The sequence below is a fragment of the Pituophis catenifer genome, unplaced genomic scaffold (genome assembly GCF_029215685.1).
Source record: "Pituophis catenifer annectens isolate HBS135680 unplaced genomic scaffold, rPitCat1.0.hap2 SCAF_2, whole genome shotgun sequence".
NCBI lineage: Eukaryota > Metazoa > Chordata > Lepidosauria > Squamata > Colubridae > Pituophis > Pituophis catenifer.
Window position 1 is genome coordinate 190,515,683 of NW_027256882.1, and position 9,754 is coordinate 190,525,436.

The 9,754-nt window shown below is 39.9% G+C and overlaps 1 protein-coding gene across 2 annotated transcripts in view; it reads left to right on the forward strand.

Moving 5' to 3' along the window:
* Positions 1–9,044, forward strand: part of FBXO40 (F-box protein 40) — a 33,264-nt gene extending 24,220 nt beyond the window's left edge. For both annotated transcript variants that reach the window (XM_070938387.1, XM_070938388.1), the window contains 2 exons: positions 1,448–3,331; positions 7,162–9,044. In XM_070938387.1, the coding sequence (XP_070794488.1) occupies positions 1,448–3,331; positions 7,162–7,407 (2,130 nt within the window). In that variant the 3' untranslated portion in view covers positions 7,408–9,044. The remainder of the gene's footprint in view (positions 1–1,447; positions 3,332–7,161) is intronic.
* Positions 9,045–9,754: the final 710 nt, after the last annotated feature.

A 9,754-nucleotide genomic window follows, 5' to 3' on the forward strand; every position in this document is an offset into this window, starting at 1 on the left:
GCTGTGTCTTGAATCTGTTACTGTTCACCTTGATCACCCATGAATGCTGTGCCAAGTCTACTATGAATCATATTGTGAAGTATGCGGATGACTTGGCTTATCCAGGATGACAATGAAGATTCTTATAGGAGGAGGTGAAGGCTTTGGTAGACTGGTGCAATAAAAATAACTCAGTTTTGAATGTTAACAAAACAAAGGAAATCATTGTTGATTTTAGAAAGAGCCGGCTTTGTATCAAAGCTGCAGCTGTGGAGGTGGTCAATAGTATTAAGTATCTGGGGGTGCAGATAACTAACAATCTGGTCTCTCCAAAACATCATCCTTACTGAAGTGTGCAAACCAGCGTCTGCATTTCCTGCATCGAATGAGGAGAGCACACCTTTCTCCTTGTGTCCTGGCTACTTTTTACAGAGGCACGATTGAGAACGTTTTAACAAGTGCATCATTGTTTGGTTTGGTGGTAGCAGTACCTCAGATAGAAGGTCCATACAGAGAGTGGTAAGGACAGCTGAGAAGATTATAGGAAGTTCACTTCCCATTACTCAGGATACTGCTTCTAAGTGCTATGTGCTTAGAGCTCAAAGTATCATTAGAGACCCCACACACCCACCTCATGGTCTGTTTCTGTTACTCCCCTCTGGGAAGAGGTTTCAAAGTATCTATAGCAGGACTAACTAGTTCCTTATGCCATCCGTCTTGTAAACTTGCAGGATTCTTTTTTTTTTTCACCATGCATATGTATACATTTGAACTAGATTGTGATATTTCTCTATGTCATACACACACACACACACACACACACATGCAAGTTTTGGTGTATTCGGGTCTTTTCCCATGTAAGATTGAGAGTATCTTGGCGACGTTTTGACGAGGTCCCACTCATCATCTTCAGGCTGGGGTCTTTGGCTTCGTGCTTGTGCAAGGAAAGCTATATATATGTATATATATATATATATATGTATGTATATATGTATATGCAAAATATAGCTTTTGAAAGCTGAATTTAATGAAATTTCATTTTAATGTATGCTGATTAAGTGTACATTTAAAGTGACAATAAAATTTCTATTCTATTCTATTCTATTCTATTCTATTCTATTCTATTCTATTCTATTCTATTCTATTCTATTCTATTCTATTCTATTCCATTCCATTCCATTCCATTCTATTTTCATTATAGGTTCAGGATTCATGTTTTGCAATGATTCAGACAGCCTTAATTTTCTTATTGGTTATGGATGAACCTGAATTACTTGATTTTTATATTAAAATTGTAGCTACATGTCATAGTTATTTTGAAAGTGGCTGGTTATCTGCCAAACCTTTTTTGTGCAAAATATTTCATGTACAGTTCAACATGCAGAATTCTTTTAGCTATAAACATTGTTTCAGTGTTCCAAAATGCTTTGAATACTTGCTTCACCTTTTCTCCCCTGCCTTCCTTTAGATTAGCAGACGGCGGACTCCACTTGGACTACATAAGCACTGTGAGAAGTGTTTCAACAAATACTGCCAAGCTCCAGCAGAGCCTTCAGTCTCATGTGTAGTGATCAGTTGCCACTCTCACTGTGGTGCTGTCTTTCATATGTGCAAAGAAGATGATCATAAACTCCTGTGTCCCCAGGAACAAGTTTCATGCATAAATTCTGTTTATGGCTGCCCTTTTACAATGGCCCGTTTTAAAGTGGCAAAACATCTCCAAGTTTGCCCTGCCAGCATAGTTTCCTGTTCTATGGAATGGAACCGTTGGCCATGTGCGGATTCTGAAGCCATTCTTCATGAGAACATTATGAAGCAACAGTCCAAGGAAGAGTGCCTGGATGTAGCCATAGCTCTGAGAGATCAGGCAGCTCTCTTTAAAGCACTCAAAATGGCTGAGCTCTTCCCAGAATGCAGAGGGGCTTGTACCCTGGAAGAAACAACAGATGATATTGACTATTTTGAAGAAAAAGCTGTTGGAGGAATTGCTGAGCAGGGCACAACAAATGAAGCTGAGGCAGTTGTGCTCACCCAGCAGGAACGTGAAAATCTGGCAAAAAATAAAGAAGGGGTGGATTTGATTGGTTACAAAAGCTGGGAAAATATGTTTAGTAAAGAATTTAAAGCATGCCAAGCAGCAGACCTGTCACCCAGCAATACAAAAAATGCATCTGAAAGTGGATCTCCACGTAAAGAACATGCTTCTGGTAGCACTGTGGAAGCAGCCAGCAGTACAGAAGACACTGAAAAAAACAAAATCCATCAAATCAATTTAGCAGCTGAAAAAACAGGGTTGGCTCCTTGGCAAGATGGAGTGCTAGAGAGGCTGAAGAATGAGGTTCCTGTTGGGGAGTATAACATGTACTTGGTGCACCATGGAAGGATGCTCATTCATTTTGGTCAGATGCCTGCTTGCACTCCCAGAGAAAAAGACTTTGTATATGGAAACCTGGAAGTTCAGGAACTGAAGACTGAGACCACCTTCAGACCGCCAGTTAGTTACTGTGGCAAAAGAGCAAAGCTTGGGGATCCTTTGGCACATAAAAAGCCAGGTAAGAGCATATCCCTGGATACTTCAGAGTTGGACGTAGATGTTGAGGAACTTCCCAAGTCAAATACAATAAAATCTACACTGTTGTGCGCTCTTGAGAGGGAACTAAAAGGTCATGAGATATCTAAAACAAAGTCCACTGATGCCTTATATGTGGATATTGGGACTCAAACATACAGCTTTGTTGCCCAACCTTTTTCTTCAAGAGCTGTTCTAGCAGATATTTTAGATACAAAAGACCCACTGGATCTCCATCTGCATCTCCATAGTGAGAGTGTAACCCAAAGATACAACAAAAGCAGCTCTGCATTTACATTCTCCTGCAACCACTTTTTTAGGAGAGATGAGTTTTCTTCACATTTCAAGAATGTTCATGCAGATATCCAGTCCTCCTTAGATGGGTGGTTCCAGCGTCGCTGCCCACTTGCCTATTTGGGATGCACTTTTGTTCAATATCCTTGGCATCCTTCTGGGCAAAAGACAAATGTTATCTACAATCAGCACCTCATGGCGTTTGCTGTTAAACCAGAGATTGATCCTGTGCTCTCAGAAGCCAAGAAAAGTAACTTTATAAGAAGTAGACAAAGGAATGAAAGGATTGCTCTAACTAATCTTCCCTTGGAGATTCTGAAGTACATTGCTGGATTTTTGGATAGTGTTAGCTTGTCTCAACTGGCTCAGGTGTCAGTACAAATGAGGGATATCTGTGCTACTCTGCTGCATGAAAGAGGAATGGTTTTTCTGCTATGGAAAAAGAAAAGATATTCTCATGGAAGAACATCATGGAGAGTCTGTGGAAAGGTAAGTGCTGGGAGTACCGAAAAATACAGCAGAATTATCCAAATAGAAGGACAGAGAGATATTTATACTGGCTTCTAAGTTATGGATATTTTTAGCATTACGAAGTGCAGGTAGTCCTCAACTTATAGCCATTCGTTTAGTGATTGTTCAAAATTACAATGGTACTGAAAAAAAGTTACTTATGACCATTTTTCACACTTAACAACAGTTGCCGCATCTCCATGGTCATGTGATCAAAATTCAGACACGTGGCAATTAACTGATATTTATGACTTGCAGGGTCCCAGGGTCATGAGATTACTTTTTGTGACCTTTCTGACAAGCAAAGTCAATGGGGAAGCAGATACACTTAGCAACCAGGTTACTAACTGAACAACTGCAGTGATTCACTTAACAACTATGGCAAGAAAGATTGTAAAATGGGGCAAAACTCACTTAACAAATGTCTCACTTAGCAAAAGAAATTTTGGGCTCAGTTGTGGTCTAAAGTTGGGGACTACCTGTAATTTTAGTTAAGCATGAACATACCATAGTTTAAACAATCCTGTGACAAGCAGAATTGCATGATTATAGGATTTGATTTAAACTTCTCAAATGAAGGGTCAGAGTCTCCAAATGACAAATTTCAAAATGATTGGCCAAACCATAGGCAGCTGATTGATTAAATTCAGGCAAGAGGGACTGGTGTTAGTCAGTAGAAGCTGTGCATGGAGGCTAAGTTTCATCCTATTTTGTGTGATGTTATGTTGCCTCAGAAAGAAGATATGCAGCTCTTTGATTGTTATCTCTCACTGAACATAATTGGCATCTGGGGTGAAGAGCATCTTTATGTAATTATGACTACAGTACCAGCTGATAACGTCCTTGAAAGAGTCAAGAATATCAGATATCGGATCACCCCAACGATGCCCTTGAAGTGATGTCCCGGTGCCTGGAGGCCGTACGGATCTGGATGGGGAGGAACAGGCTCAGGCTCAACCCATCCAAGACTGAGTGGCTGTGGTTTCCGACGTCCCGATATAGTCAGTTGACGCCATCACTGACTATTGGGGGCGAATCATTGGCCCCCACGGAGAGGGCTCGCAACTTGGGCGTCCTCCTGGATTCACGGCTGTCTTTAGAAGAGCACTTGACGGCCGTGACCGGGAGGATTTTTCATCAGGTTCGCCTGATTCGCCAGTTGCGTCCCTTTCTGGATCGGGACTCTTTACGCACAGTCACTCATGCCCTTGTCACCTCCCGCCTGGACTATTGCAACGCTCTCTACATGGGGCTCCCCTTGAGGAGCACCCGGAGGCTCCAACTGGCGCAGAGTGCGGCCGCGCGGGTGGTAATGGGAGCGACATGGCGTTCCCATGTAACACCTCTCCTGCGCGAGCTGCACTGGCTCCCGGTGGTCTTCCGGGTGCGCTTCAAGGCTTTGGTTACCACCTTTAAAGCGCTCCATGGCTTAGGACCCGGGTACTTGCGGGACCGCCTACTACCACCAATAGCCTCCCACCGGCCGGTACGCTCCCATAGAGAGGGGCTCCTCCGGGTGCCGTCAGCCAAACAATGCCGACTGGCGGCCCCCAGGGGGAGAGCCTTCTCTGTGGGGGCACCTACTATCTGGAACGAGCTCCCCCCAGAGATACGGAGGATCCCGGATCTGCGCACCTTCCGCCGCGCCTTAAAGACCTTACTATTTCACCAGGCCGGCCTGGCCTAATTTTTCCCCCTCTTTTATAAAAGATTTTTAAAATTTTAAATATCTTTTAGTATTTATATATTCAATTTTAAATTGGTTTTAAAAGTTTGGGGTTTTAAATTTGTCGGGGCCAAAATTATTTAATTTGATTTTATTCTATTTTTTAAATTTTGTATTGTATGTGTTTTTATTGTCTGGCTGTGCACCGCCCTGAGTCCTTCGGGAGTAGGGCGGTATAGAAATCTAATAAATAAAAATAAATAAATAATAAAAAAGAATATGATTTGGATTATTAGAGTGTAATAATCTTTGGATTATTAGAGTGTACAAAATCTAGGACTGTTTTTACAAGTGTCAGAATTTACCACTGGTGTAAAATGAGGCAGCTTGGCAGTTAACAGTGCAAAGTTCAAAGATCATATGATACTTAGAATTAGAGATTTGTATTGAATATCAATTTTGTCACAGGTAGAACAGTGCATTACAGTTAATCCTGAAACAAGAAATGACTTAGAAGTTGACAATCTGAGGGACAATATTTCCTATTGCAAACCTGGCTAGGTGATAACATCTATAGGAAAGATCATAGAATCATAGGGCTGAAAGGGACCTTGGGAGATCTTCTAGTTCAACCCCCTGCCCAAGCAGGATACTTGATTTCATTTTGGACAAATGGCTTCTAATCTTTTCTTGAAAACCTCTAGAAAACTTCTAGAAAACCCCCATATCTTTGGGAGGTAAGCTGTTCTGTTGGTTAATTCAGTGGCCCCCAGTGGGCATCAGGGACTGGTTCCATGGAGAGAGGTTTTCTGCAGACTGGAAGAGGGGTGATCTCATGTGCTGCTTGCAACCCTGCTGGTAGGGCTTCACTTGTTTGTGCGGACCGGTTTCTGGCATGCTGCGGACTGGTGTTGGTCCATGGACTGGAGAGACCCCTGTGCAGAGGTGGGATTCACTTGCTTCCTCTACTGGTTCGCAAATGTGAGCACATGTGCCACCTCTGCACATGTGCACAGCCTTCTGTGCATTTACAGTGGTTTGCCCATTACATCTGGGCGGGTGGGTGGACCCTCCCCCAGTCTCCACTACCTGTTCGCATGATCCAGAGAGAACTGGCTGAATCCTACCACTGCCCCTGGGTTAATTGTTCTCACTGTCAGGAAATTTCTCTTTAGTTCCAAGTTGGATCTTATTTAGATCCTCCATGAATCCAAAGAATTATATATTTTGAATTTGAATCAAGGAAATATGAACATTCAAATAAAAAATATATTAATATCTTTGCCCATACCACATCTATAGCTAAAGTTATCTAGAATTTTTACTATAATTTCCATTTCCAACCATCTCAACTAAAGCATTTAACCAACAATTTGTTAATTCAACTTCAGATGGTATATAGATAAAAAATGGGCCTTGGAATTACATTAAAATAAAAATGTTTCTTCCTATAGAGAACACTTTATTTATCAACAGATACCACAGATAGCATAGTCTTCCTGACAACAAGCACAATAGTCAACATCTGTGGCAGCATGGAAGCTTCTGATGCTAATATGGCTTCCATAGCTTTTTTACTTGGAGTTGGGGACTTTCTGGAACGCTGACAATCTGGTGTTTGAATAAAATCTCTAATTCTGAAATGCTCTTTAAAAAAGGGTAGTAACATATGACTTAGTAGTTTAAAAAAAAAAACAATGCAGGCTATAAAACAATGGATAGCCATGCTAAACCAGTACTTGTCCAAGAGTTTTAAAGAAATCATATAAAATGCTTTTTCAACATCTAAAAAAATAGGTGCTGGATTTTTAGTGTTTTGAGCTAAAGCACTTACGGTATACATCATTAAATATTCTGTTAAAATCAAAAAGTTATTTATCTCATATAATTGATACTATCTTTCATTTTTTTTTAAAAATCAGATAGTATTTATTCTTTCAATGAGATCGGTGGCCACATAAATTTAATAAATAAAATAACACAAACACTTTCCTGTTTTCACCATGACAAATTTATTGAAATAATTAATATACAAATATTGTTCATGCTTTCCTTTGGTTCATATAGGGAAGAGTTATTTGCAATATTTTATTATCACAATACTGATATTTTCTTATTCTCTTTTGTTCATCTCTTTTGCTAGATCTGGAAATTTAGCACTCTGTTCTCAACTATCAATAGGTGGCAACTCAGCAATATTCCATCCATAGCTGTACACTTGAAAACTTGCCCTTTTTATGAAGTGGAACATAAACAGGATCCTATTTTGCTTACTAGCATGCTTTTACCTCAAGAACAAACAGAAGAGAATTTGGTCTCCACATTTAAACACAGACGTGGATGTGGACCTGGTTCCAAGAAATTTCAAGAAGACTGCACTGATTTCTGAAAGCATATGACAAAGCATTTGGGATTCTTTGAAATGCATTGCATAGTCTGTTTTAATAGGTCAACAAAGTATTTTTTTGATAGTTTGCTGATTGTTCAGGATGATATGCTGTGCTCTAATTTTATAATTTTTGCTTCCTACACTGGCTCTAGAAGTTCCAGAGGACCTTTTTATCTATGAATATTATTTACAATAGTGCTATTATCTATTTTTTCCTCTTTCCTACAGTTTTTTAAAAATCTACTGCTGCTTATTTTATCTGGTTTATTTAAATTCTTATTGCTGTTTTGGTCTATGATTGGACATTTAATAAATAAATGTCAAAAGAATATTATTAAAAACATTAATTGTATCATTAAGTGTATTTAAAACTAAACTAACCCAATTGAAGGGCCAAATGCACATTGGAATAAAATTACTTTAGCTCTGAGGAGACGGTCTTCTATATAACAGCTTGATAACATTGCTCAGCATGGATTTCTCAAGAAGTCGTCTTGCTAAACTTTCCTTATTTAATTTTTTATTAGATTATTTATTTAACTGATTGTGGGAAATGGGGTAGACATATCTTTATTTTTTACATAATGTAAATAGAATGAAGAATCAAATGGGGTGGGATGCCAAAAGGTTCAATTCTGGGCCTCTCTACCCATTAATATTTTTACTAAAGACTTAGGTAAGATAGTGGAAGGTATCAATAGAAGATACTTGTAATTTAGGGTTGAACTGTGGGGTCCTCTGAGCTTGGTGGTTTTCGTGCAGACATTTCATTACCAAACTAGGTAACATCCTCAGTGCTAGTAGGGACTGCGGTTTGCTCTTATTTTTATATAAGCTCAGAGAGCATCAAATAAGGAATGCTTATCATATCTAAAGATCACACAAAATTGTGTGGGATACATTGTAATGGTGTATTCCTTCAACTTTAGACACATATTAAAACTTAATTGAAGAATATTCATTTGTTGGACATTGGATCCTCCCACCTCATTATTTTTATCTTGTTGCTTATTTTGTATTTCATGATCTTTGACATCAGAATCTACATTTGCAGAGATCAGGAGATTGAGAATTGGTTGAAGAGAAATGGAAAACAAAAAACAAAAACAAGCAGAAAGCTCTGCATATTTTCTCCTGCCTCCCTTTTTTCTGGTTGCCTAAGTCCCAAATTTTTTTGCTTTTCAGATTTCCTATTTAGTTTTCTGAGTCCCTAAACTTTATATTTCCCATTTTTTATTATTTTTCTGTTGATTTACATTCCCAAAATTCATATCTCTCTCCCCATTCATTGCTTACTTGCCTAATGGATCCTAATGCCTAATGTGATCCTTCAAATTGTCCCTCTTGACTCATCAAGAGTGGTGTCCATATTGTTGGGGGGACAAGGGAATACAATAGCTTTCTTCAATGAAAGAAAGTCTAAACTGTTATCCCAGAATGCACTAACTTGTTACAAGCAAGAAGATTCCTTTTATGTTTTTTATGAATTTGGATCTGGATTTAAAAGTACTGTTTTAGTGTGTATGTTTGATATTAATTATTCTTTAATGCTGTTTAATGCTCGAGAACTGCTTTTTTAGGAAAATGTCCTTGTAAGTTAAGATTGGACAACAGATAAATTATCTAAATAAATACTTTATGTGATCACTTTTATGTACGGTATTTCATAATTTTTTCAGTTTCATGACATAATACTTTAGAATTCAGCAGCAAATATGAAGGATCTATAAAGGCTGCATCTAGGCCTGGGGAGGGGGGGCATTGCATGTTGTCCTGAGGACTCAGATTTGCATCTTGCAATTACTATGTATTTAACTTAGAGCTCAGGGCAGGGGCGGGGTGGTGGTGGTTATTATAAAGGAAAGTCTGGATCCAAGGGAGACCACTGTTCCAGATAGCCGGATGTGAGTCCCTTTTTGTGAAGTGGGGTCGTGGAGTACAGATGGGCTTGTTGATCACGTACCTGGCTCCTGCCACGTGGCAACGGCCCTGCCCGAGCTGCTCAACGTCATAGCCGAAGTGGCGGTTGATACCCCCAGACTTGCTGTCATGGGGGATTTCAACCTGCCATCTATCGGTGAAATGTCTGAGGTGGCTCGAGAGTTCATGGCTTCCATGACGGCCATGGACCTTACTCAGTTAATTCATGACCCCACTCACACAGGTGGACACACTCTGGACTTAGTTTTTGTCTCTGGTCAGTGGTTGAGTGGCCTTGATATAGGGGATATAGCCATCAAACCCTTGTCATGGTCTGATCACTCGCTCCTTCGACTGGACTTTTTAACTGCTGCACCCCGCTACAGGGAGGCGGGACCGACCAGGTGGTTCCGCCCCAGGCGCCTGA